The sequence below is a fragment of the Colossoma macropomum genome, unplaced genomic scaffold (genome assembly GCF_904425465.1).
Source record: "Colossoma macropomum unplaced genomic scaffold, Colossoma_macropomum, whole genome shotgun sequence".
In the NCBI taxonomy this organism is placed as follows: domain Eukaryota; kingdom Metazoa; phylum Chordata; class Actinopteri; order Characiformes; family Serrasalmidae; genus Colossoma; species Colossoma macropomum.
This window is the reverse complement of record NW_023494806.1, coordinates 25,756,789-25,784,760: the sequence shown is the minus strand read 5'-3', so window position 1 is coordinate 25,784,760 and position 27,972 is coordinate 25,756,789. Positions and strand designations below refer to the sequence as shown.

The 27,972-nt window shown below is 38.3% G+C and overlaps 1 protein-coding gene across 1 annotated transcript; it reads right to left on the bottom strand.

The window, feature by feature from the left end:
• Positions 1–26: 26 nt before the first annotated feature.
• Positions 27–25,866, bottom strand: ndufs4 (NADH:ubiquinone oxidoreductase subunit S4). The gene is made up of 5 exons (XM_036598670.1): positions 25,747–25,866; positions 21,347–21,422; positions 2,005–2,177; positions 501–574; positions 27–225 (listed from the first exon to the last, which is right to left on the bottom strand). The coding sequence occupies exons 1-5, from the start codon at positions 25,827–25,829 to the stop codon at positions 122–124; spliced, it is 510 nt and encodes a 169-aa protein (XP_036454563.1). The 5' UTR covers positions 25,830–25,866; the 3' UTR covers positions 27–121.
• Positions 25,867–27,972: the final 2,106 nt, after the last annotated feature.

Here is a 27,972-nt window from a genome sequence, read left to right as displayed (position 1 = left end):
AATAGGAAAAAACAAAAAGGCACATGTGTAATTGACTCCAGGAGTCTTTATTAGATATAGATACAGAAAACTTATACAAGACTGTTACAGATAACAGCAACAGTTATCAGTGACTGATCGTCTACTTGGCAGATCTTCTAGTTCTTTTGTCCCAGGAAAAGTTTGCTCCATATGACTTAAATCTCGGCTTCGGCGTCCTTTTCTCTGTTATATCGTAATTCCAACCTGCAAAAACAAACAAGACGATGAACGAGTATCTTCTAGGGAAGTATATTCTAGGGAATCAATTTGGGAGCGGCCAGTTGGTGTTGATGTGGAAAGTAAACACAAGACACGAACAATTGGGGTGAAAACAAAAGCAAATCTTTAAGTAACAAACATGTCTATTCTTTCAGTGATCTTTCCCTTGGGAAACCCATTTTCCAGCTAGAATCTGACAGTGCAGCGTTACACGGAAACACTGTCATGATTTAGAAAAGACTGATGTTTAAACAGCTTACCATTCTTCTCAGCAAACGCAATGGCGTCCTCCTTGGTGCTGAAGGTAAGGACCATGTTGGACAGTGGGTCGGCTCTGTAGAAGACATACATCAAGATAAGGTTAGGATGAAAGGATGAAACATTAATGCGCTGAAACTGTCAGTGGGTGAAATGATGATCTACAGCCAAAGGAACCCACACACCAAATTACTAGACACCAATGCCATAAAAATACAAAAAAGGGCGAAGCTGCTGTCAAAAGGAGTTTGCTTTTCTTTGATGTCTTTTCTTGTTCTGACTGCACTTCGAAGCATGAATTTGATTTAACCTCAGTAAACTGCCTCCCACAGCAGCTTTCCATTTTTTGTCTTACATTTTAATTTACTTTAACATTATTAAAATGTTAAAGCAAGATTAAGACCAACAAGTAATTCCAATGGTCATGAAAAGTTTAATGTAATGGACAGCTGAAGTTTAATGGTATAAAATGGTCTAAAAATATTTTTAAATCAAACAATAAAAAAACACTATAAACTGCCTAAAACCAGCAATGGTTTCTATAGTTCTATTTAAACACAATCCATGATCTTACTAAAAGTGATACCACAAATGTGGTTTATCAGCTCTCAAAACTGGAAAAAACAGCCTACCTTGGATAGCTGACTAGCCAAGCTGTTTGAAATGCTGACCACATGAAGTAAGCTTGAACTAAAACAAGCAAAATCATCCTTGCACTCATCTCCTGTTTGGGAACACTCTGGAGTGGTAGATCACGCGGTGACAGTGTGCCGACACTGCTCAACACAAGGATCAAATACCCATGCTAATACTTCGACAATGCTAACTCATTTGTGAAGACATCACCGAAATGTGTCAGTTACCAGAGCTTTGTACCCGCAAGCTTCTTTTTAGATTTTCCGTCCCACCTTAAATGGAGCGGCAGTTGCATTTTCCAAATAAGGTCGAATGAAACATTTTAAAAGAAACTGCCAAATAGAGAAAAGAGAAAAGACTCAGCAGCTACTTTTCCTACTTACTACTATTGCCGAATGAGCGAAACAAATAACTCACTCCGTATAGATATTTATAGCTTCTGATTTAACCCTCTACTCGGCTCTAAAGACTGCTGGATCCCAGTTTGCTGGGAGTGATTTAGCCACATTAGAAAAAACCTCTCTTGCTCATTTCAGCCAATAGGTAGGAGCTACACTGCCTATACAAACACAAGATCTGATCGTACACACACTTTGAAAGGTCAGTTTGTTTAATTTTGAGAGGTAGCTTTATAGTCTGTAATTTCTTTTTGTGTACTTTTATTTTTACAAACCATAACACACATGTGCAACATGCAACGCAGATTTTTTTTTTTCATCTTTTATTTTTTATTTCATTTATTTATTTTAAAAAATTGGGAACTACCAATAAATAAATAAATTTGTGTCTCGTTAGACGCCTAGACAGCGTATGTGTCTTCACTTCAATCCTTGAATGATAGCGCTCATTCAGTTCATTTAGTAAACTTACGTGGAGGCCCAGCCCATCAGAGGGTTCTCCCAGCGCTCCCGGGTGTCGAAATCCATCTTCCACTTCTTGGTGTTCTGGACCCCTGACTGCATGGCCGTACGGGTGGGCACGAAAATGCGCACTTTACGAGTCTTGATGTGCTCCTCAGGAACACCAGTTAATGTTGTGATGTCCTGCAGGAACAAAGAAGAGAACTACTGTAGATCTCCAAAGCATGGCGATTAACTTTATTTTAACATAGTAATAATTTGTTCAGGTACTTTCTGGCTGACGAAAAATATTTGGGAAAAGAGTCTAAAAAGTCTATGCTTTGTAAAATGCAAATTTGAGCTAGTGGTAAGCATCCAAGAAGGGGGGAAAAAGCAGCAGCATTAAAGAGCTTGGCAGCCCTCACGCACTTACACCTAAGGGGCATAAAAGCCCAAATATTTCCTTTTGAATGTAGACGCGCACTCTGTCTAGACAAGCTAATTTCTCACACACGCGAAATGCTTTGAGACAGTCCATTGTGATCTTTCTTTTTTCACCACAGGGCTTCAGTCACAGGCCAGAAACCTGCGCTTTCAGGTGTGAAGGCAGAAGGAAAACACTTCCAATTCCTACATTAGGTGAAGAATGAAGCGAGGAAAAAAATCTATTAAAGGCAGGCTAATTGATTCTGAAACCAAGCAGGCTGTTTAATACAAGATTACACATTTTAATATGCAAATTACCAGTACTGTTTTGTGCCTTTCTGTATTTTTAAGTATCAATACAGAGTAAACAATCATTTGTTTATCAACCATCATTGTTATTAGGGCTGGTGACATCCCAGTTTTATTGTTTAAAGGACTGGTATACCGCAGGATCTAATTTACATACCTTTTTTAATATATATATATATATATAAAATAATATTCATTCTTTTCTTTTTTATTTGACCAACTTTGATTATTCAGTGCTGAATTTAACAAAAAAAGTGGGCTGTGCCAAAAACTTATGGTACATTGTATGTTTCATTTTTCTCCAATATGTTAAACTCAGCAAATAAATAGCAATTGTGCACAAAATGCCATCATTTTTTTGCAGACAAATGCCATATTTCAGGTTGTTCACTATAGAGGACGTGTTAACTTATCAACAAAACATGCAATTTGACCAGGGGTGTTCAAACTTTTGCATACAACTTTATCTTACTCTCCAACAGATACAATATCTAATATATACAGGACAGTAACTGACAACTAATCACTGCTGATTCATTAAGATACATCAAGTAAATTTGAATTGTTTATATTTTTTTTTTAAATCAAGTTATCGATTTTAATCAAGTCGCACTGTGAAAATGTCAACCAGCAACAAGTAGTGTGAAAACTAAGATCTGTTCAAAAAGCAGGTGTTAACTGACCATGGTCCTGAGCAACAGGCCTCTGCTGAAAGATTGTGTGAAAGCCTGGCCCAATTCTTCAGGGAATTAGCTGACGAGCATTGGGAAGTCGGCGACGACACACACACACAAACCTCCCAGCACGCAGCCGGTAACCACCCAAGGTTCTGAGCCTCACAAGCAGCGCTCCTTTCAATTCTTCTTCACACATTTCAATGGCCATTACAACTTCAAAGAATCAAATTTTTATCATTGTCTGTCATCTGCCAGTTGATTCTTTGTAAAAGGGGCTCTTTAGCATGAACCCTGAACAAAGACACCCTAACAAATTGGTGTGTAGAGAGTGTTCGCATAACATTTGGGCAGACTGAATAATAGTCAACCAGAGAGACTATACAGTACCCTATGGCCTAATTCGTGCAATAGGGGGCAAGATCATGAACGAGTCTGTCTTTCTAAGGGAAATATATGTGAAAAGATAACCAGGTTTAATTCACAGCAAAAGGTAATTAAGAAAAGGTAACAGCTTAATTTGCATCACAGAAGCAAATTCAAAGTTTTGTTTATCTGGCATATTTTAAACAGGGGATAAAACTCCTGTGTCAGTATGATGGTAAATTAACAGGGAGACACTAAATGGATGTTTTCAGTAAGCTTATTTCAGTTGTGGGCAATGATAGTAAACAAAGATATTAATGTTTAAAAAGATCAACTAGAGTGCACTCTAATGACAACAGCCAATATGTTCTGACTTCATCCCACAAAGCCTTCATTTCCTGCAGAAAATCCTTGTTTTTTAGGCAGTTCATTTGCTGAATCTTTGCTTCTCAAAAATGATGACTTTGACCCTAGACAATGAGGGGCTGGCATGCCATACCCAATATTGCTGAGTGAGGTGCAAATGACAATCACTCTTGCAGACACAAACGCAGGGATTAAACATTATCTCTATGGGATTAACAAACCAGACTATGGTAAGCATTCGTAAGTTACATAAACCGCTGCTGCCAAGAACAGCAGCACACTGCACAACGCGACTCACTCTGGTTGTAAGCGCACTTGATGTAAAAACCTCAAGTTTGTGTTCAGTCAAATATGAAAATGAATTTGAAAGGGTCCAAATGAGCTAAAATAGAAAAAAAATCTTCATTGTTCCTGCAATGAAAAAAGGTAGTCTAGACTTTTATGCCTGCATACATTAAGGCAACAAAAACTAGGAGGGTGATCTGCACAACAGGCGAGAGCACAATGGGCCATACACAAAGCGGGTGACGGTGGCTTAAATATGGTTCTTGGGAAGAGAAGGGGAAAAAAAAACGAAGGGCAAAAAGGAACCACAAAGGGAAACGCTGCACGTTTCTCCTTCCATGTACAGGAAGCAAAATGAGAACTATGAAGTTTGACACTATTCACAGGGCCCTACAATCCCTGGTATGCAGACAAAATGCCAGGCTTAAGAGCGGGGGAGGAAAAGCTGGCAAAGTCTTCGTCACGTGAAAGCGTGTCTATATTTCTGACACCTCTGGCTCCTCAACAAATAAAGAGCATGGGAGCCTTTCAGAGTGGCAGACTGAGGGCCGAGCCACTCAAGAAAGAGCTGTGGAGCTGAGGCTGGCCGGCAGCTTTGCTAACTCTATGTAAACGAGAGAATCTTCCATGCGACCCCGCTTGCATGCAAAAAACAAAGTTTAATACCCAAATCCTAACTTTGCCCATGTTAACCAATAGAAATCTATCTGTCTGTTCATCTGTGTATCTATCTGCCTATCTATGTAACTACCTATCTATCTATTACCTATCTGTCTATCAACTAACTTATCTAAGCACCAGAATGAACATTTTCCTATTTGGAAAGGACCATCAACCTTGTAATGAAATTCAAAATAAATTGCTTGTGCTGAAGTAATGCAAACAACAGGGTGCTGACATTCCAATAGCCACAAAAACAAAGTGATAGCCCAGCCAAAAGTCTACTTTACAGTTTTTCCTTTATGCTAAATGTAGTTAATCAGCCAAGATGTGTTTCACACCCAAAGTTTGCTTCTTTAGTTTTATACTGGTGCTACAAAGCTAATGTTGCAAGCAAATAATATATCACAGTCACTAAACAGCAACATAAAAGAATCCATCACACACTTACCTCAAACCACGTAGAGTTAAGTCATCTCAAATTGACGTCATTGTGTTTTTTGTCACTGTATGATATATAAATGCACAGACGTTTTGTCACTGTTCTCTATATAAATATGCTGTATGGCTAAAACAGCAGTAGTAGACATCTTGAAGCCTGAACCTTGCCCATACTTCTGTCCATTTTTAAAAAACTACAGAAGCAACAAACTAGAAGTCTGCATGAGTTTTAACATTAATGCCTACACCCGCCCACTTCACCCACATATCATGTCCGCCTGCGCCTGCAAAACCCAGTGCTGTTCATGCCTGCACCCACTTGCTTTAACCATACCTCATGCTTGGCCACACCTGCCAATGTTGGCCTATAGTCTTTCTCTGTACCCAACCATGTTTAGCCTTTGTAATCCGTACCACTGGCACAGAGAATGCCCACGCAACCCCCCGCAACACAGAGTAACAGGCTCCAGACCCATCATATCTCTACACACCCAGCCACAAAAATTAACATTTGAATGTTGAAAAAAAGAAGTAAATATTTTGTGCATGTCTACGCCAAAGAAAACAGTGAGAATTGCATGTGGCGCCACACAATAAGCATCGCGTGGACTCATAAGCAGCCAACAGCTTTTATCTGTATCGTTATATTATTAGCTAATTGCGCTACAAAGCATCTACAAGTCAGCCAAAATTAAATTAAAGCCAAAACTGATAGCTGAGGAGGGTTGAAAAGCAAAAACAATTTTCTTGGAAAAAAGCATTAAATGTTATATAATACAGATTATACAGCTTCATTTTGTGTATGCTGCATGTGACAATTACTAGCATGTTTTTCCTCTGTGGCACACTTGCTGCTTGATTGTTGCCTGCACTTCCACAAACAGCCAATAACAGTCCACACACACCCAACCCAACAAGCCATAACATCTACCTGCATGAGTAGATAAATGTGTTAGCTGTTTACTTGCTGTGAAAATGAATATAAAGGAACCCCCTCTGGCAAATTATTTCACCGATCATGCAGGACCTGCAAGTGAACCAGCCTTGTGCAGACCTCTACACCAAACAAGGAAAATTTAAGGAATTACATTTTTGCCAGGACCATAAAAGTACCAAGACTAGCACCCTGTCTTGAAAAAGAGCAGTGAGCGAAGCATATGTTTTGCAGTTCAGAAGACCCTAACAATCATCCTTGTTTTTCTAGACATGTGCTGTGCTGTGCTGTGGGAATCCCCCTAAGGAACTCCTTCAGTTGGCTCTGGTTCTCAGGTAAACGTCTCCTTTGCCCATTAAGTTAGTGAAGTACAGTTTATACAGCTGCCTTTGGGACGGGTCCTTTTGTAAGAACCACACACATGCAGTGCTCCAATCGCACAGCCGTTTGATGGCAATCGCAGGCCCGGTCAGACTGGGAGAGGGGAGGAGGGCACCGGCGACTTGTAAAGCAGCACGGGGGGGTGGGGGGGGGCGACCTGATGGCAAGCTCTGAACTGGAGCTGACGACAATATATGAGAAAGTGAATAGTAAGTCATTCCCATCAGATACAGGTGGAACCTTTTCATGGATTTCCACAGGCCTGGAGTCCACATGTAATTTAATCAGATCCAGCGCCTCACTCCAGGACATGGAATTCAGATAAATAATACACCTCACTGGCATTCTCACACGAAAGCCTTTATAGTCTAAGCCTCAAGTTAAAATCACCTTAAACGGAATTAAATTTCGGATCAAAAAAAAACCCCAAAAAGAATAGTGAACATTAAAAATCACTAAAGTTGGAATAAACACCAGAGACTTGGATGTTGATCAGACGTCCACTCAGCCTGCTTGCACACGAAGATTAAGTTACTAAGGAGCTGTGAATAAATGATCAATAACTGTCAGTGCACTCACTGAGCATGGCATGTAAGTGAAGCTCTGGACGAGCAGATTTTAACGTTTGTTTTATTCCCTGTCAGATTGTACAAATAATCTCTGGCTATTATGTGAGCTCTCTGGCCCTTTACGGTACTTAGGGAGGACCATTTTCCATTATTAATGCAATGGGAGGGTTATCCTATGTTCAGTTTAAGACATCCAAAAACTGCAAACATATCTTTTAAAGCTGTGCTTAATTTGACCTCATTAAAAGATCCCCACAGCCAACACTCATTCGTGTGTTCACTTGAAAAACAGGGCTTTCAGCACTGTTGCTATCAGGATGTTATTACCTGAGGCTTGACCTCTCTCAGACATGTTGAGTGCTAGGACACAGACACAGACAGACAGAGACAGACACACACACACACACACACACACACACACACACACTGCAGTGTACAAACCAGACGGTCAGTTCAAAAATCTGTGGGTGAAAGGAGTTGGGGGTCTCAATTAGAGGTGGGCGATATGGCAAAAATATATCATGATACTTTAAGATGAACTACTAAAGAATGATCAAGAATCAGAAATGCCACATTAAATAATGCCATCAAAAATTATGAATACAATGACTTGTATTCACAATGTTTCACATACTACACTGCGCTAAATCCAATTAAACAGGACTAATTATGCTCACTTTGGTGTTTGAGCTTTGCTTCTTCAGTTTTGCACAGCTATAAGGCTAATGTAGCCAACGAGTAATGGAAGCTTGGAGCCAACCAATTAGCACTATGCAAACCACATAGCTAAATTATTACTCGCTTCAAAATGCGAGTTGTTATGTAATCTCAAAGAGACTTGCTTATGTGGTTTCTAACAATGAATGACATACTGCTGTCTATAAAACTAGACAAAAGTCTGGACAAAACTCAGGGTCTTACATGGCTGCTGGTACTGTTATTGTCTACATGACATTTCTGTTAACACTATTAAGATAACTGTATGGCAAACAGTGTCAGAAACTACATAAGCAAGTCAATTTGAGATGTAGCTTGTAATTTTTTTGGTGTGCAGTTAGCTGTTTGGTAATCTACAAGTTTCCATTCAATTCAAAGTTAGCTACCTCAGGTCCAGCGCAAAACTAAAGAGGCAAACTTCAGACACAAACATGTCTTGACTCATCGACTACATTTGAGGTAAGTGCAAAACTATGTCAATCGGAATTTTCACCAAACTATCTCTTTAACCTCAACAGCCGAGACGTGTCTGTTGCGCAATACATCCCGTTTGGTCATCTTTGAAGTGTGAGGACTGGGCTAATTACAGACTGGACATACGGGGTCACTATTAGAAACAAACAACATGTACTACTTGTGTGAGTGAAAGGAGGGTGCAGCTGGTGCTGAGGGTCAACTCTATTCTCACATTACAGCGAGGGATCAGGGTGGGGCGGACAGAGTGTGTGTGTGGGAAGAGGCATTTCCGCATCCTATTAGCCACGTCCCACCTGTTTGTTTGTTTGCAGGCAACGTCCGCGGAAAAAGCTTGTATCTTGGCAAAACAGTGGTGCTTTTCAAGTGTTACTCACAAGCCATCTGCGCTGTTTGAAGAAGAAAAAAAAACTTTTTGGGACAGAATGCATTCATAGCTACGTTAACTGGCAAAGTGGTACCATATGTATGTGTCAATATTAGGAAAATGTCATTAAAACGTCACTCCAAAAGCATCACAGTTTTTAAGTTGAAGGTAAAGTGACAAGAAAGAAAAAAGTGATAAGAAAATCTACAGATGTGTGCACTGACCTCATCAGAGGGAAAATGATCAGCAGAAGCGTCAGCTGTATTTTATTAATGTTACATTCATTTACATTAATTTATTACATGCATGGATTCCTTTTTTCAGTTATTTCTAAAGCTGCATCAAACTATTACTTTTTTCTAATAGTATTTTCTCACTAAATAAAAAATATTATTTGCCATTATCCTGGTTAATTGTCAAATATTCATTTTTTTCTTCTACATTCATTGCTGTGTAAAAATCAGAGACCACCCTTCACATATTTCACTTTAAGTCAAAATGCTTAAAGTTATCAATTTAAAAGATTATAAAGTTTTCAGCATCAGGAAAAAGCAGAAAAAAACAACGAAAACAAAATTTCACAGATCACATTATATTAAGTTATTGAGGCAAGTTTTTATATTTTTATCATTTTAAGTGTGTCTACACTTTGCCAAAAAACAGTACAAGTCGGACTGGCTACCTCCTCTCAGACCAGAAGTTATAAGCCAATAAACAAGGAACTTCAACAAGCTAGTTATTCCAAGATGCTGGACTTAGAGCCTGTTCCTTATATGTGCAGAGTATTGAATGAGAATGACATCTAGACAGCAGAACAGCTGAAATCTTTTTAGATTTACGAAATTATGTAATTTTTGACTACTGTTCTTGTAATTTTCACTGTTTCACTGAAACAGCAAAATTATTTTGTTTTTAATAACATGGCTTTTTAATGAATAAATCAATAAATAAACAATGAACTTTTACACATTACAGTCACATACTGACTATATCTAGGACAAAAGGGGTGGGAATGTTAAATCTGAATATGTTCACATTAACATTAATGTAGTCTTTCACTTCAGAGTTCATGGCATCCCTTGTAGTTTATCCCATATCCTTGTAGTGCTTGGAGCTGCAAGCTGAAAGAATCAGTGTGAAATACTGGCCTATTATATATCAGATGCCGCTAATTAATTACTAAGTATCTCCTGATACAGATATGATTCCTGTAATATCTTTCATCACTAATAATGACTTATAATCCAAAAATACCCAAAGACTGGGGGAAAATGCGCTGCCGAAACACACTGCCATTTTCCTGGTTAATACTTTACATGTCTTTGTGTTCTTGTTTCCGCTCCCCCCCCCCAACAAAAACACTCCTACATCACTATTGCGTTAGTGGCAAACAAACAAAATGTACCCTGAGCTTAAAAAAGCAGCCTTTCTAACACGAGCCATTCATTCCAAAAAATGATATTCATGATGCAGGGGAAGTGTCTATTCTAGACCTGTATGTGACTAATGACAGAACGTATAAAGCATCACACAATTACAATCCATCTCACTGAGTGCATTCATGACTACTATCCTTTTAAGCATCACACACAAGAGCACTGCAAGTCCAACCTACAACATTAACCAAAGAAGGGGGGGAAGACAAGGAAAGAACATTTTTAAGCAAGGCATGCTGTGTAAATGAGTGAACACTGTGGTACAGCTGAAGTAAGTTTTGCTCCTGGGCCACACAGAGGCAACCCCACTGAAGGGTGCTTTAAAGGTTACTTTCTCTTGAGTGCTAAGTAAATGAAATACCATTTAGCGGCTAATACACAAAGCCTCTTGTCAGGCTCTCTTCAAAAGAGCCATATCCTTTGACCTAGTTGTCCAGCCTTGAAATTTTTGCACAAGCACCTGGTATTAGGTTCAACTAGACAAAACAGACACTTGAGATGTGTGGTGTAGGGAGAGCAGGGAGAAGGGGGAGGACAGGTCAGCATAGTCCGTTTCACAGCCTGGATCTTCTCTACCTGTCTGCCAGCCAGCCTGAGAGAATCTACAGAAAGTTCAGAACAAATTAACGCTTACATGGCTCATATTCTACATTTTCTTACATTTAATTTTCTTAAGGTCCTTTTTACAACATTTATGTGAGTTTATGTACTTTAAAAAGTAATAATTCATATTTCTTCTTTTCTATATTCATTAGATTTAAAGAGACTTTTTCTTACGGTGCCTTTAAGACTTATATATGTAAACGAGCTCTGTTCTGATTGGCTGCCCTGTACTGTGCCTCATTCCAAAAGCAGGCCAGTGGGCTGCCCAGTGAGTGGTCCTAAACTGCTGTAGACCGAACAGGCAGATTCAGGTAAATGCGTTGGTTTTCGGGACATCACAAAACAGCAAATTCAGTACGGGCTGTATTTGTAGCTTTATTTCCACTTATAGACCATAAGAACTTGGGAGTGAATAGTAGTTCATGTACTACCTTAAACTCTTTAAGGAATATTCGGTTTTCCATGATATGGACCCATTAACATAAACCTGCAGACAACCTTGGGCCATGTGACAATATATTATGGCTATCGCAAACAACTGCACTGTGATATGCATGAATTTTTGAGCACATCAAAGGCAACTTAGTATTTAACATTTCTAGAATTCAGTATTTCTAGAAAACTGGACAATTTAGAGATTTAGAGTAACAACCTTTTGTGTTAGACCATCAAGTAAACTCCAAAGTAGCAAGGAGTTGATTGGATATTAGTCATTATAAAATGAAATCACCTTATTTCTAATTGTTTGACTTTTCCTCTTGTTCCTTTTTACATAAATCAAAATTAAAGAAAAAAAAAAACAATTGAGAGGGAAAAAAAACATTCAATGTGCAGTTTCTCGGATTTTTAAATGGGCAGCACTATTTTGCTATTTTGCAGTACTATTTGTGTCTTTGTTGGCGAATCTCAATTGAATTATGGATCATGAAGATATCTTCAAGAACATGAGGTCTCCACTGTACTGCACCTGAGTATTAATAGCCTGAGAGGACAAAGGCCACCATATAAAATGCTGGTACATAAAGCTTAAAACTGAACAAGTGCCACTCTTGGTGCCCTAGTGTTCCAACTCAGCCATACACGTTTGTACAGACGTCTGGCTTTCGTCCTCGTTATTCTTTTTTTCTTGTCATCTTCGAGAAGATGGCCAGGAATGGCACATGGTGCAACTGATGGCACTCTTTGCTTATTAGTAGGGATGCACTGAAATTCCCTCCACCAAAAATGACAGAAAAATGGACAAAAAAAGGCTGAAAATCTTGATTAAAAAAAAATAGGCCTACAACGAAGGGTCAAAATACAAGACTTTACAAGTAACTTGAGCAGTAATGACAAGGAGAAATAGTGATTAAAAGTGATGTTTCTTTTCTTAGCTTTATTGCACTGGTTAGCACGTTTGCACACAAACAGCAGCAAATCAACAGTAAAAACATCAGCTGTGTGGAACTATTTCACAATTTCTACAAGGAACATTAGACAAGCAATTTGTATTCACTGTTGATACCAAGCATCAAGAAGGGATACAACTCCCAAGAACTTTTTCACTACAGGTTTGATATCACTTGAAAACAAGTCCCGGTCAATATGCATACAGCAGAACAACAGTAGCAGAAAGGAGAGTACTCACTAGTACATCTATAAATACAAATTTAAAAAAAAAAAAAACAACAACAACAAAAAATTCAAAACAATAGCACCAACGCACAAAGCTAAACTAAACAAAATCTTGTTATTCATTGCCCTGGATGACCAACCATTCTCTGGACCTTGCAGCCATATACTGTAGCCTCCATACTTCACTAATTTTACTATGTTCAGTTTATGTTATATATAACTTACTTTTTATTATTGTCAACCGTTTTTAGTTTTCACACCAGTGGGATCCGAATTTCTGAATTTCTAGTATGATCCTTTTTTATAAAGTGGATTAACTATTTGGTGTAAGATATCAGTGCAATGAATTGGACTTGCAGGTAAGTGATGGGTTTGTTTTATTCTACCTTAGGTTGTACAGCTAAACCCAGGCTATTACACAAACTCTTTGGCCTTTTTGAGTGGAAAAATTAAAGAAATATAAAACGGGTCTAAATGCAAACAGTAGAAAACAAGCTAGACTGCTGAAATTTGCAATTCTATGCAAGAACAACAGAGTGCCAAATTAGTGCAAGGCACCATTGAAAACTACAGTGAATGAATAAATAAAAACACTGTGTCTGAGGGACTGGCACAAACAGACTGTTTTCCACCAAAAGGGAATTGTGTAGTTAATGAGACAAACAGACTGGACAGTCACTGCATGCCAATCAGACAGCTGGCACAAACCTATTCCACTGTCTGCACTCCACTAAACATTTTCTAAGCTCCCAACACCTTTCCTTCCCATTCTGTCTCAATGAGATGTGCATTTTCTTTTTGACAGGCTCTATAAAGCTGCTTCAGGTGTGAATGAGATTTCATTAGTTGAAATCCTTGGTGTTGGTAAATCTCCTCGCTGCCTTACCATAAGTTAATATCACTCTTTGAACTGTATTAATAATCCACCAAGGCTTCAGCTTTTACTACCGGGGTCAGTGAGTGTAAGAAAAAAAAAAGGAAAAATATGAAGCACAGTCAGGTAGGTAGGGGTGGGCAAAATCACAATACGATTTCTTTATGACAAATTATATGACATTACATCACATATCTCACAGAAAAACTACATGTATCATAATAACAGATTTATAAAAATTATAGAGAGCCTGTAAACACTAAAAACAACGACAACCAGTGTGCAGTAACTGCATAAACAGCATATAAACAAGTAGTTGTTTGGCCATCCATCTATTATGCCATTACTCTGATTTTTCCTACTTTTCAGATTGTGTATCTGGCCAGCAAAATCCCTCACTGACCTGTGAAAATACCTGCAGAATCGCTTGTTATGCAGCTTCAGCTTGCTCTTGTAAGAGGTTGTGGGACTCCCCATGTTGTTTATCTTTTTTGTAGAATGGGAATACACAGTTTAGGTGCAGTACTTAAAAAAAAAAAAAGTTTGAGTGTTCAGACAGAAAAACACTTCAGACTTGGTGCGAAGGTCCCACGATGTTAAAAGCACATCCGTTTGTTTAATCTGAAAAAAACATACTTGGGGTGAATAAGCCTTAAGAGTCCAGCCCCGCCCTTGATCAGTATCGTCTATCGTCCTGTCGCGCTGAAAGGTGATTGGCATTGGCCCCGGCCCCAAAAACACCGAACGATCCATCTCCAGTTGGATAAAATACTACTAGTGGCACCACTACCTTCTGAGATTTGTAAAGTGCATTACTCTATGTTGCAGGGTTTCAGTAAATCCTTCAGTAAATACTTCAACCTGAAGCCTCATTCTTAATATTTGGAGTAGCTTTACTATAGTATGCCTCACTTTGCTTAAAGCTGACAAATACAACTTTCAGGCTCTTATAATATGTTATGAACACTATTTTTAAGACTACTTGTTAAGAATTCATAATGCATAGTAAGCGTGGCTATAAAGTGTAATGCATTTATATAAATATTTACAGCCATGTTTATGCCTCCTTATGAATGCATTATAGCATGTACGAATGTTAAATGGTTCTTATAGACATTGTATTCCTAAAAGTGTTCCCCAATTTTCTTTCTCAGCATCAAGTTGATGCTACTATTATCCAAGGAGTATCTTTTACACAATATTGCTGAAACTATACTGTTTACTTGAATAATGTAAACAATAAACGTGAATAACAAGGTTTACTTTTCAAGTACTAAATGCCATTATGCCGTATGTTTCAAGTGTTAATGTTTACACAATGTTTGCTTTGAATTGTGAACTGCACAATTTCACTTGTAATAGTACTGACTACCAAAATGGTATCTCAACGGGCGCAGTTAGATACATCTGTGATGAGGGAGATCTTCACAAATTGAATTAAATTACATTTAGGATCAGATGCACAAACTAATTGTGAATTGTATTGTGAATCGAATCATGGGCTGAGTATCATTAAACACCTAAGTATATTCTATTGGTACATATTGCGACTGCAATATTCGTTGCGACACTAAAAACGTAGTTCAACACTGGCTTGTATTGTCTTGACCAAAATTATCTACATTTGTTGTATTACATGAATACCTTGACAACAGCCACAGAATATCCTCACAACAGCCACAGAATCAGTCACCATGGATGTCATTTTAGCCTTCTGCAATACTAATATTCCAAAGACTAATATTGCAATAAAGATTAATGAGCATGCTGTCTAAATCAGGGGTGGGCTGTATTTGGAATGCAATTAAATACAGTGGCATTTTATCATACATATATAAGTTACTTGTATACCAAATGTGAGAATAAAAAACACTTCACAAATCACAGATTTGAGTCTGTTCTTTTAAGTAATCTCCGCCCAGGCTCAGGCATACCATGTAAAGCTGTGTATCAGTGGCCAGCCATGCAGGCTTTCTCGCAGCTCAGAATGCTTAATCAAACAGTAATTACTAACAAAAGCAAGCCAGGGCAGGCACCAGTGGGAGAGAGTGCCAGCACTCAACCACAATCACGCACGTCTTTAATTGCCATCATTTGATATGCCACACATTTGACTGCTCACAATAGGGTACATATGCAAGCACTTTCACATGAACACACACTTTGGGACTTTGGTTCCATTTTGAAATTCAAGTTTCATATCTCAGTCAGACAAGGACATTGAAATTTAACAGCAATGTTATCAGCTTCCTCTCCAAACAAATGAAAGAAAATGTGATAGGAATCTCTGCACTGATGTTATTAGGCAATACATCAAAGATGTAGTAAGTCACTGTGGTTTATATCCCTTTGAAAATCTAACAATTGTTAGAGTCTGTTCCTAGAAAACAAGAAGGCCATGGACAAAGTACAAGGAAAAATGTTACTATTGTAATGAAGCTTTATACTGCTTCCTCTGGTTATGACATTAGTAAGATGTAATATAATGACACTCTTCATCATTACGAAGTTCATTTTATCTATTTAATAGACATCTTTTGCTTGTGTAATGACTCACTGAAAAGCATCAACCAATGCCTCAGGCCACTGCAGTAAGAAACCAGAAGAGTAGAGTTTAACATTAATTTTAAAGCAGCTAATGTAGTGCTCATGTGGTAAAAGCATGAAATCATCAAATGAAATGGTGCCAAACAGCCTCAACTGAGTTTAGGATGTAAACTGCACAATTTATGCCTCAATATTTCTAGGAATTGCTTTTTATGCTTTATAGCGGATGCTGCTTTGACTCAATTCATTACCTTTCTATCACATTCATTACACTCCTTCACCTGAAATAAACTATTCAGAGTGGTCAGATTTGCTGCAACCAACCGAACAGTGGAAATCGGCAAATAAGTAGCTATTAATCAGCGTTCAACATAAGCAGTAGCCCAATGGCCTGGGGCCAGTAAAAGAAGCATGTCGGGCAAGTTGTTTGACCAGTCGCTAGCCCGTTCTTGCCAGTGACAGTCAGTGTGGCTCATTTAAAGGACTGTTGCTAGGTATAATGTGCCCTCTGTAACGTTTTCAGCAACTTGCAGTATTGTTGCCATTAAGAAGAGATTCAACTCGAAGCCTCATTTGTTTGCGTTTTCTGCCCCTCACCTCAAAAACACAACTGAACTATGAGTGCACAGATCAGTCAATGAGGTCACTGCCCCGTCTGCCGCCACTCCACTCTTCTATATAATTCAGCTTAAGATGTGGCTTTGGCTAGTGAAGTTAGCCTGCTTTCGTCCATTTTATTTTAATTAAGAGCTCCGTTTTGGGTTCAGCTTTAAGTTAGCTTTGCCTAACTCGCTTGCCAGTTTGTTAAACCAACACTCGATTCCCACACTCCACCTGTATTAGTGCCCTTCAAAATAAAAGTCCTTGTCTAAACAAACTCCACACACCCCAGCATACACGTCTCATTTTTAATTTGAACTACATAGAGCAGAATGACTGTGCTGCAATATGAATGAACGCAAAAATTTAATAATTAAATATTAATTAATATACATTAAAAATAAATATAAACTTATTTAAAATGTTCTAAGAAAAAAAAAAAAAGAGTCACTTCTTAGTTGTTTGGACAAATCATTGCAGTTTACGATTCATAATTTAACAGTTTTATGGAAAAGTGTTTTTTCCCCAGGCCAGTAAAAATATACAAAGAGCCAGTAAAACTCTGATCTACTTGCCCAGGGGCCAGTGGAAGAATGTTACGTTCACCGCTATTAACATTCCAACAGAGCGAGTTATTCGTTTTGCTCATTCAAAATCGGCACCAAAGTAGCTGCTGAGACGTGAGTGTTTTTTCCACAAGGCTGAAGTTGACTTCCTGTTTGCCAGCTTCTTATTAAAAATTTGCGTTCCATTTCAAATGCACAAGAATGGAGTAACATGTAACTGCTGCTCCAATGAAGATGGAAAAGAAAATAAATAAGAGGGCGACTAACTATAGCTTCATATTTCCTCCTTGTTCCGGTAACTGACCAGGTAATGTCTTCACTAATGAGTTACCATATTTGAATTTTTAGCATGGGTATTTGACTCTCACGTTAAGTAATGTTGGCTGACTGTCACCATTCAGTCTACAACTCTTTGTCCATCATTATCGTACTTGACCGAGAAATCTCACCATTTCAAACGGTTTGGCTAATCATCCATTTTTTCTAGTTACAAGGCAGCTTATCCAGTTTTGAGAGCTGCATAGTTGAGTTTTTTTATGATTGTGATTATCACTTTAGGAATACAATGGATTGTGTTAAACAGAACTATACAAACCATTCCCAAGATAAGGGTTGCACAATATTGACATAAAATGCGATGTTCGATAAAGCAGTCTGATATTATGATGATGATGATGATGACGACAATGATGAGAAGCAAAAAATTACTATTAAAATAATGAAAATAATTAAAATTTGACTGGATTTAATAACCTTAACAACATATCCTAGGAAGACCTCAACTGTAAGTTGGTGACTTAACAGAGTCACATGGTCAATCATGTTTTTACCCCATCAAGTTTAAAGACAAATTTCCTTCTTTAAATTTTTTTTGGAATTCAAATTCTCCTTCTTGGTATGAAGAGCAAGTTTTGTTTAAATAACAATTTGACAGTTTTCTTTTGCTTAAAGAAAAAGCACGTTTTTTCACATATATCAAATGTACATATTGAAAAAAATCAGGTTTTGGCCCAAACCTGAAAATGGTGATTTAAAAGGTGATTTAATAATAACGGGTGCTTATAAGTGCTAAAACCACTTTCAAGAAGGGGATACAATTTGTGGGGTTTGGTATCATTCCCAAAACTGGGCTTTTGTCTGTTGTTCCTTCAGGTATGCAGTTTTAGATGTTGAAAAATGGCAAAATCTAAACAGCTTCATATTTAAATGTATCTTTAATATGTTAAGTCACTGCAAAGCAAAAAAAGTTCCACTATTATAAACACTGCAAAGAGACTTTTGATGGACTCTGTACCTCACAAGCACCTAATTATTCAACGGATAAGCAAAGCTCCTCCTCAGCTCAACAGGAATGAATGCCCTGTGGCCAACACTAAATGGACAGCCTTTTCCTACCAGACGAAGCTGCTACTGTCTGTCTAGTCTTGGTTTTTCTTTTCATTCCATTCTTTCTGGGGGGCCCTTGATCAGTTTTTTACTAAGGCGGCCCCAAATTTGAAGTGAGAGCCTTTACTGAATTAGGCTGGACTTGTGGGGAGCAGACACACAATCAAGAAAAAAAATCTGCACCCAAACACCCACCTCAGGCTCCAATTTTAAGTTTTTTTTCAGTTAGGCCAATGATAAGAAAAGTACACTTACCCACCAATCAAAATGCAAACAAAAACATCATCTGTTTAGAAAAAAATTAAGGAATGTCAAGCCAAAGGTTTGAGTCACTTTCTGTCACTTACAATTGCAAACAACTATATACAATTTAATTTCTATGAAGAGTTAGAGAAGTGTGCCACAAACAGAAATCACATGAGGGATGAACAGGTACATACTGCTAGCTAATGAAAAGACACAGCAGGCTGATGCAATGAGAAACTATTTAAAACAGGACCATTATGACAGGTTAATGAGAGGTTTCACCAGTCTGACATTTACTTACAGTTATATTCATATATTTACATAGTACTGTGTAGCTCTGTCTACTTCAGCTCCTTTATCTACTGTTTCTACCCAAGTTGGTCCAGCAGTATTCAGAGGCTTTTATGAAAAAAAATACAATTAAATAAGTCAACTCATAGCCATTTAAAGCAATTAAATATAGTAGTTATCCCATTTTCTTTTCAATTACATATTTACCTAGTGAATATGAAATTAAAAAGAACAAACTAAAGACGTCTAAAAGAGCCAAGCACTAAACAAACTATCATCCCCTCTGTACACACCTTCTTTGGTATGTGCAACAGGTGAATTTCTGACACTGTTTCTACAGATGGATGTGTTTCATCATCTCTTCATATGCTCTGAATTGGTAAAAAATAAAACTGAATGTTTAGGGGTTTTTGGTAAAGCCATTATGAAGACTCGATAAAAAACACGTTTTATAAAACACAAGTTTTATAAAAGCAGAAAGACCCTCGAGGATGTGTGTTCTCACAGCAATCTAACAGTTCAGGCGCTCACACTGTGGGAAAGCCATGGAAATGAACGGATGGCTTATTGCTCTAGAATATCACAAGTCATAGATAAAACAAGACATACAAAAGCTCACAAGCTCAGTTTAAGCAGAGTACAGCATGATTCAGAAAGTCTGGTGGATATTATCCCAGTTATTGTGACTTTTGGTTCAGTGTCAAACATGTCAGTGTGAATTCTAAGCGCATCAGAACTAAAATGCGTGTTGCTGGGATTTTTTTTGCTAGGCTTTCATTTCATTTTTTTCAGTCAGTTACTCCACATCAAAAAACATGTGACACGATCACAACCAAACAAGCCTTTCTGTAGTCAACTGTGGTACAACTGCTAACAGGCTTTTACAGCACTAAAAGAGAACTTGACACTATTATAGAATACCTATTAAACCAGACAACAAAAAAAAGAAAAAAGAAGAAGCTGAAACCTTGATGGACCGGTAACGTTGAAATGAAAGCTTTAAAAAATAATCCCCAAAATAAAAAAATAATTAAAAAAAAAGTTATAAACGATTGAGAATTTAGGGATATATGCAGATAATCGGGCAGTTGCATGTATGTGTGCGGGTAATCAAGTATTGCAAGGGATGTGCACACCTAATCGAGTAGTAGCAGGAATGTGCGCGGATAATCTGGTAGTAGCAGGAATGTGCGCGGATAATCTGGTAGTAGCAGGAATGTGCGCGGCTAATTTATTGCATTTTGTCGCCTTGTACTTGTACTGAGCAATGACAATAAAGTTGAATCCCTCTATCCATCTATCTAATATCTATCTTGGCAGTAGCAGGGATGTGCGCAGGTAACTGGGTAGTAGCAGGGATGTGCGCTGGTAATCGGGTAGTAGCAGGAATGTGCGGGTAATCGGGTAGTAGCAGACGTTCACATATAATCTGCTAGTAGTGGAGATGTGCCCGGGTAAATGGGTAGTAGCAGGGATGTGCGCGGGTAATCTGGCAGTAGCAGGGATGTTCACATATAATCTGGTAGTAGTAGAGATGTGCCCGGGTAAATGGGTAGTAGCAGGGATGTGCGCAGGAAGACTGGTAGTAGCGGGAATGCGCGCGGGTAACCGTCAGAAGCAGAGCAGGTAATCGGGTAGCAACAGAGACATATGCAGGTAATCAGACAGTAACAGAGATGTACACGGGCAACCAAGCAGTAGGAGGAATGTAAAATCCTCCATTCTAGAGAAACTTACAGAGTCAGAATTGTTCACAGTGGTGGCGATAGGAAACAAGTATTAAATGCCTCTAAAAAGTTCTCTAACATAAAGTTATTACACTGAATGATTATGAATATGCTGCCTGATACATTGTCTTATGAAAGTTCTTGAATGTAAAACTGTTATTTTTAAATATATTCATACAGAACTACATGCAGGCATGTGCAAGGCAAAACAGTGCCCAAAGAAAACTTCTTTTCCCAGGTTTTAAAGAAAAAAAGTCTGTAAATTCTCCATAATGCACCATTTCACATCAAACCACTCTTAAACATTTTGTTTACATTTCAATGACTAAAGTCTGCAGAAATTTTGAAAAATCTTTAGAAGAATCCCTTTTACTTAAACCTGATGCAAAATGCATTCTATACTTGAAGGCCATGCCAGTCAACATGACAAGTCTGAAATCCTAAGTAAGCTAAATTAACCTTTTCACCAAGACAAACAGTAACAGCAAACAAAGAACATTCACTGTGCTCTTACCAGCTTCTCATCCACCGTGATGAGCTGGGACTCTTTCTCTTGTTTCTGGGCCAGACATCCTGACGTGCTAACTGACCTGCAAGACACAAAGTTTGGGGGAGGAAATGAGACTGACAAGCAAACAAAAAAAAAAATCTCACTTAAGTAAACAAAAAGCAACCACAATGCATTGTCTTAGGGAATGGGGTGCATCAAGGGAAGAGAGAGAAGAGCACGCAGATCCATTAGTTCTGTCTGCTGCTTTCCTGGCATGCTCCCATCAGCGAGTTAGCAACAGACAGCACTTTATGTTGGCCCACCGACCCACAGTCACCGTGAGAGCATTCGGGGCAAGAGCTACGCAAGAACTCTGTGCAAAATGTACAGCCGCCAGCTTGTCACGAACAGCCAGGGAAACTCTCACTGACCTCTCTTGCATCTCCACTACACACAGAAAGCATACGGGCGGTGGGGGAACCATGCCAGCTTTCATAATTTGGCTGAGTTTAACAGCCTAAACAGTAATTGTGGAAAATATGACGACGTTATCGTCATACAGTACACCACAATCAACTTTTTGGACTATGAGTATCATACCCTCAAACACAGAACAATTGTTCAGTGCATGAACTACACAGTAACAACTAGCTGACTGGATGTCAGCTGATGCTATGCTATTCATTATTTTATTAATTTATTTTTACCTGTTAGATTTTTTCCACCTGTTGCAAACACTGCAAAACCACTGCACTTACTCTACTCAGCTGTTTCATATGTGACACTACAGTTATGCTGGTGCATTCTGACCATTTCAACTTGTTTTCAGAGCTCTGTTCTGTGAGACAGTTCATGTATGACGACAATGTCTTCAAGTATTATAACTTCATCTTTATTAAATAGTCCTAAATCACTGTTCTCTTAATAATTATTAGGGGTTCATGAACAGAATCAGCCAAGACTGGAATCCAAAAAGGCAGTCGGCCAATTTATTCTTTGTGTTTTTGCCAACGTATTGCAATTTTATGACCTAAATAACTTGGGAGAGGCAAGTGTGCTCATGCTGTATTTGAATGCTGCTGCTACAACACCTGTACAAAAAAGTCATAGAGTAGTTATGCATTAATCATTGTGCTAAATAATTAGCTGCCTCTTCCTCTGAGGTAGTTTGTATAAGTATTTAAAATGCCATTTTGGCCCACTAAAGAGCAATAATGTTATTTATGTCGTAACTTTGGCACATGGAAAGTACTGGTACTAGTGTGTTTCACACTAAGTCTCAAAAAAGTCTCAAAACATCCAGTAATACAGAAGAGTAGCCAGAAAACAATCAAAACAAACAAAGCTGACAAGATATTAAGAAATGCTCACAAGCAAAAACAAAGCACTTCAAATGCCTACCTCCATGTTCTCCACCAAACATTTGCACTGAAAACATGAATCTTAGATAACCACAAGTTTAAAGACTCACTGTACCATTCCCTTTATAAACAAGTATGAGCAGAGCAAGAAATACAAATAACTTCTGCTGATCCTGCTGCATTATGAACGCCAAAGTATTATCATTTTCAAAAAGAATTCCAGGGGCATTTACAGAATATGGGCCCAATCCCATTTCATCCCTTGCCCCTACCACTTAGCCCTTAGCCCTCCGTTTTGTGCGTTCACACCTAGGGGGTAGGGTGTCCCAATTTTTGTTGAGATAGAGGGGTAGGGCAAAATGTTAGGGCTACATGGCCCTACAAATGGAGTGTTATAAGAAAAACAGAAAAACACGGCAGGACGGGTGCGCAGGATGGCTATTTACACAATTGTAAATATGTCCTCCGTTAAATCACTATTAGTTATGATAATCATTATATCGTCTTTGTATTGTCTAATTAATTCTATTAATGTTGTTTCAATGTATTATGGTCCTTTTTTTCATAACAAGCATAAAATCACTAGTAGTTTGCTGTTGTCTCGGTAGCTAGCTAGCTAAATTTCCTGTTCCACCTTAAATAGTCCAGCAATTCTGACGTCTGAGGCGCCAGAATGTAACTGCTGCTCCACTTAAGGTGGAACGGGAAAATCTGAACAAGAAGCTGGCGAATAGCTGAATTCAGCTTCATATCATCGAAGAATAAAAGGTGGGCAATAGTAAAGAATTGTCGCCCCCCCCCCCCTTTTTGAAGGCATATGATGCCCTAAATTAAATGAAAACCCAGCAGCGAGGTTGCTGAACTTTATCCTCCCCTGCTATCACTGAAGACGGGCCGGGTTGCCTACAGAGCACCGCTATCAGCCTCTTAATGAAGTAATGTTCTTTTTTTTTATTTGAGGTTTGTCTCATTTTGTAGGGGAAGATTTCAACCACTATCCCTTGTAACTCAGTTCCAAGGGGCAAGGTGGCACTCAAGAACAACGGGTAGGGGTAAAAATAAGAAATGGAAACAGACTTTACTTTTTGATACACAGAGGCAAGAAACACAAAAGATTAACTTTAGTACTAAAAACCACAGACTAGTGAATATAAACCTGTAGACAGATTCAGAACCTGCGGTGGTTTTTTGTTTTACACACTTAGTCTACATGTGAATTGATTCATAAAAAAAGCTATATAAAGAGAATTCGGCAAAAAGTGGCTGCAACTAAATCAATACAACCCAAACACAAAATACCACAAAGTCTTAAAGGGAAATTCTGGCCAAAATGAAAAATGCAACCATTGCTACATCTGTTGTGAACATGCCTACTTCACGTCTTATCGTGGAGCTGTAGTTGTCCCTAAAACAAAATTTCCTGGGTTAAAGAATATGAACACTCCCATCTAATGATGTACCTTAAAGGTTAAAGCACACTTTGAATATGTGCTCTGGGGGTGGATACTGCAAGCTGTGCTAGATGGCTGAGAATTGTGATTTGTGTTATATTACTAGCTGGCACCACATATGCATTCATTAGCCTCTGGATCAGTGGCTAGCAGTCAAAATTTGTTCAGCGCCTTAGGGCAGTGGTTCCCAACACTGTTCCTGGAGAACCACTTGTCCTGCACATTTTGGTGTTTTCCCTGCTCACAACACACCTGATTCAACTTATCAGCTATTTAGCAAGCCCCGTCTGAGCTGAGGTGGGTGTGTTAGAGCAGGAAAACACAATAATATGCAGAGCAAGGTTCTCCAAGACCTGGGTTGGGAACTTGTGGCTTAGGGATTCCCAGTGGTTGTATGACGTATTTGCATGATGCATGCTGGGAACTGTAGTGACAGAACACTGATGGACTTTTGAACGATGGACGAAACAAAATTGTCAATTCTGTCAAAGAGATGAGGCTGAGGGATGCCATGCTGCACAAAAGGATATGGAAGAACATAAGAAATAACACGCTAGTTTTTGGACGGAACATGCCAATAAGGCTTGCTGGTGGAGGTCATTCATCCTAAAGGCGTGTCTTACTCCTTGCTTAAACCACAGTTCAAGGTTACATTTTAAATATGACCACAGATTATACACTGACCTACAGGAGGCTAACGGGAAGAAGTCAAATAGCTTCTAAGCACTACAATAGTGCTTTCAAGTTAAGTATGTTGACGTTAATGTTTTTTGTAAGTGTTATTTTCTAACATTTGCATTATTTCTGAAGGTAAAGTGAATGGTTCTACTTAGAACCATGAGTTCTAAACGGTTCGTCAGATTGCTGGAGAAGTGTGGGATATGGTTCTATTAAAAAGCTTTTTGAACAAAAATGGTTCTTCTATTGTTACCAGTTTGACATTTTAAGAATAGAGCAATTCTCCTTGGCGCTATACAGAACCATTTTCAAAAAGGGTTTATATAGAACCATATAAAACACCTTCTCAAATCTGAAAAAACATTTTACCACGCAAAGGACCATCTGAGGATGAAATGGCTCTATACAGAACTCAATATTCTAAACAGAATCATTCCTTTTCTTAAAGAACTTTTGAAAAATCATCTTTTTAAAGAATGTACTACCGTTACTTAACATAATAGTTACACCTGTTGGCTAAAAACTACAGAAATAACATCATCTGCGCTGTTTTATGTTTGTATTTGTATTTCCGTTCTTCGTTAATGCCGCTAAGAAGGCTAACGTTGGGTCACGAAGGAACTGCAAACTAACAGCGTTTTCGTACAGTGATACTAATTACTCTAAGAACAAGAAAGTACATTACTTAAGCTTTAAAAGCACTCTGGGGAAAACTAGTCACATTAAATGAAAGCGAGAACGCATAACTGGAGAACAACAAACATCAGCTAAACCCCCTCAGAGCTGACCTAGCTTAGCCGGTTAGCTCGCTGGCTAACGGTCAACAACACCGGCCCGGAGCTCAGACACGAATATAAAACGAGCGGAACAGTTCAGTGAGCCGAACAGACAAGACAACAACCAATGCACGACACAGCAAAGCGCCTGTTATTACCTTAATGGAGTCAGTTGTGTTTTTGTGAGTAAATTTCGAAAAGACACTCGGCTCAAACCGAAGAGTGACATTGAGGAGGCCATGTTGACAGAGCGGGCGGAGCACGGCGTCCAGCGTGGTCCAAAAAACATAACGCGATTAAGACTTGAGGAAGGCCTGAATGTAGACCGGGCTACAATAACAGAACACTATACTGTCTAATTTAAAATAATAAATATCATACCCATATCTGAAAATAGGATGACGATGTTTCTTCTTATGCCTTTCTGTTAATAAGTTTCTTTATTGCTAAGATTTACTGAAAGAAAAAGGAAAGAAACAAGTATACATATTTATGAATATATCCCATATTTTGTTATTTGTATGCTCAAGCCTGTATTAGTCACTGTCTGTATGTATTTCTATTGCAGAAAATTCTAATACCACCCTTTTATAATAAAATATACAATTAAAATATATTCTTTTTTTTCTTCTTCGTCTTCTTCCGCCAGATTTTTGTCCGCTAACTTAAGTTTTTGAGATATCCGATATCCACACCATTCTGACTCCAAAATGTTCAGTCAGATCAGGAACTGTCGGCTTGCATACAGCTTTTTGATGCGACCTTCAGTTTTCATACAGTCATCAAGTGATTGTTTTTTTTCCCATAGGAATGAAATGGAGGATAAATGTTTGTACTCCCAGCTTAATTTTCAATGATACAAGTCCATTAGAAACACCCAATTAACCATGTGAGACATCATAACCGCCACCAGCAACCACCTAGGAACCACCTGGGATCCATAGCAACCACCTAGCAACAACCTAGCAGCCAGCTAGAATACCATAGCAACAACAATTAGTGACCCAGAAATGTATGGATTAATCCTTTTTACATCATGGCTAGATGTCCCGTTACACTAACAACTATATATAAAGAAGATTGACACAGCAATCTTGAAAATGTTTTGGACTTCTTGTCCACTGTCCCTCTTTCCTTTAATGATTCAGTGCGGTAAAGTAGACCTTAGCTTTGACTTTTCTGAATGGCCTTTTTAAGCTATTTTAGAAAAAGTATTGTAGTAGAAAACTGTGTACCTGTGTACATAATTTATTGTACTTCAATACTTTACTCAAGCAATACTTTAGAATTTAGAATTACCTGAGTATTGTTGAAATTGAATACTTGAACTTTTATTCAGTCACATACATTTTACTCCTTGCGTTTTTATTTGGATCAGGGGACCACAAGCTTATCCACAAAAGGCCGCTGCAGGTTTCATGCCAACTAAGTAGAATCACACCTGATCCTACTTGTTTAATCAATCAGTTGGTCTCAGTCTTCTTTGAACATGTAATGAGCTATAGGAGGTGTGCTTCTACTTGTTTGGAATGAAAACCTGCAGGCACATTGACCCTTTGTGGATCTATTAGAGCTTCAAAGTACTTGTTACAAATCTTAAAGGCCAGGAGATTTCAGTTGAGTGTCTGTGGATTTGAATGTGTTGTTTTCATCAAATGCTATGTGCTATGCTATTTTGTCTTTGTGTGAGGACCCACTGCACCATACATCACCATAACACACACCACCACACAAAGAACCGCTTTATCCTACTTTTTATACTTGAGTACCTTAAATATTGATACTTTTTAAATTTTCACTCAAATATGTTTTCACTTCTATGTGTGAAGAGTTTAATTTCAAAACTGCTATGTATCCATTTGTCACAGTTTTTGAAAAGAATGACAGTTGATGTGTATTGGAAAGCACATCATAATTTCCCTAATAAAAGAGGTATTCATTTTAATATAACACTGATATTTCTATGTGTAAAGCCCACTCCCAACAACTTCTATTCATATCAACATACCAAAAATAAAATTCTTGAAAGTGGCCTATAAGTGTTTTGGAATGAAACCCTTTATATTTCCACTTTTTGAGAGATTTTGACAAAGTACTCATAGGTTAATTTCAGTATAATTTCTCTGTTTCTTTTTCTACACTGTATGACAGCATTGTACAGATCCTCTGATTTGGATCTGGTGCACACCAGATATTAAGTGCTTTATACCAGTGTTTCCCAGTGTATTTTTTTATCTGAAGCTCCAGATATGATCAGAAGGACCCGTAAAGACAGCCAGCACAGCAGAGTACAGTATTCATTTTTTTACCCATTTTCTACCCTTCCAATGCAAAAACAAAGTTATGTGATGTGTCATTGTCAATATTACGGAGCCCCTGAATGG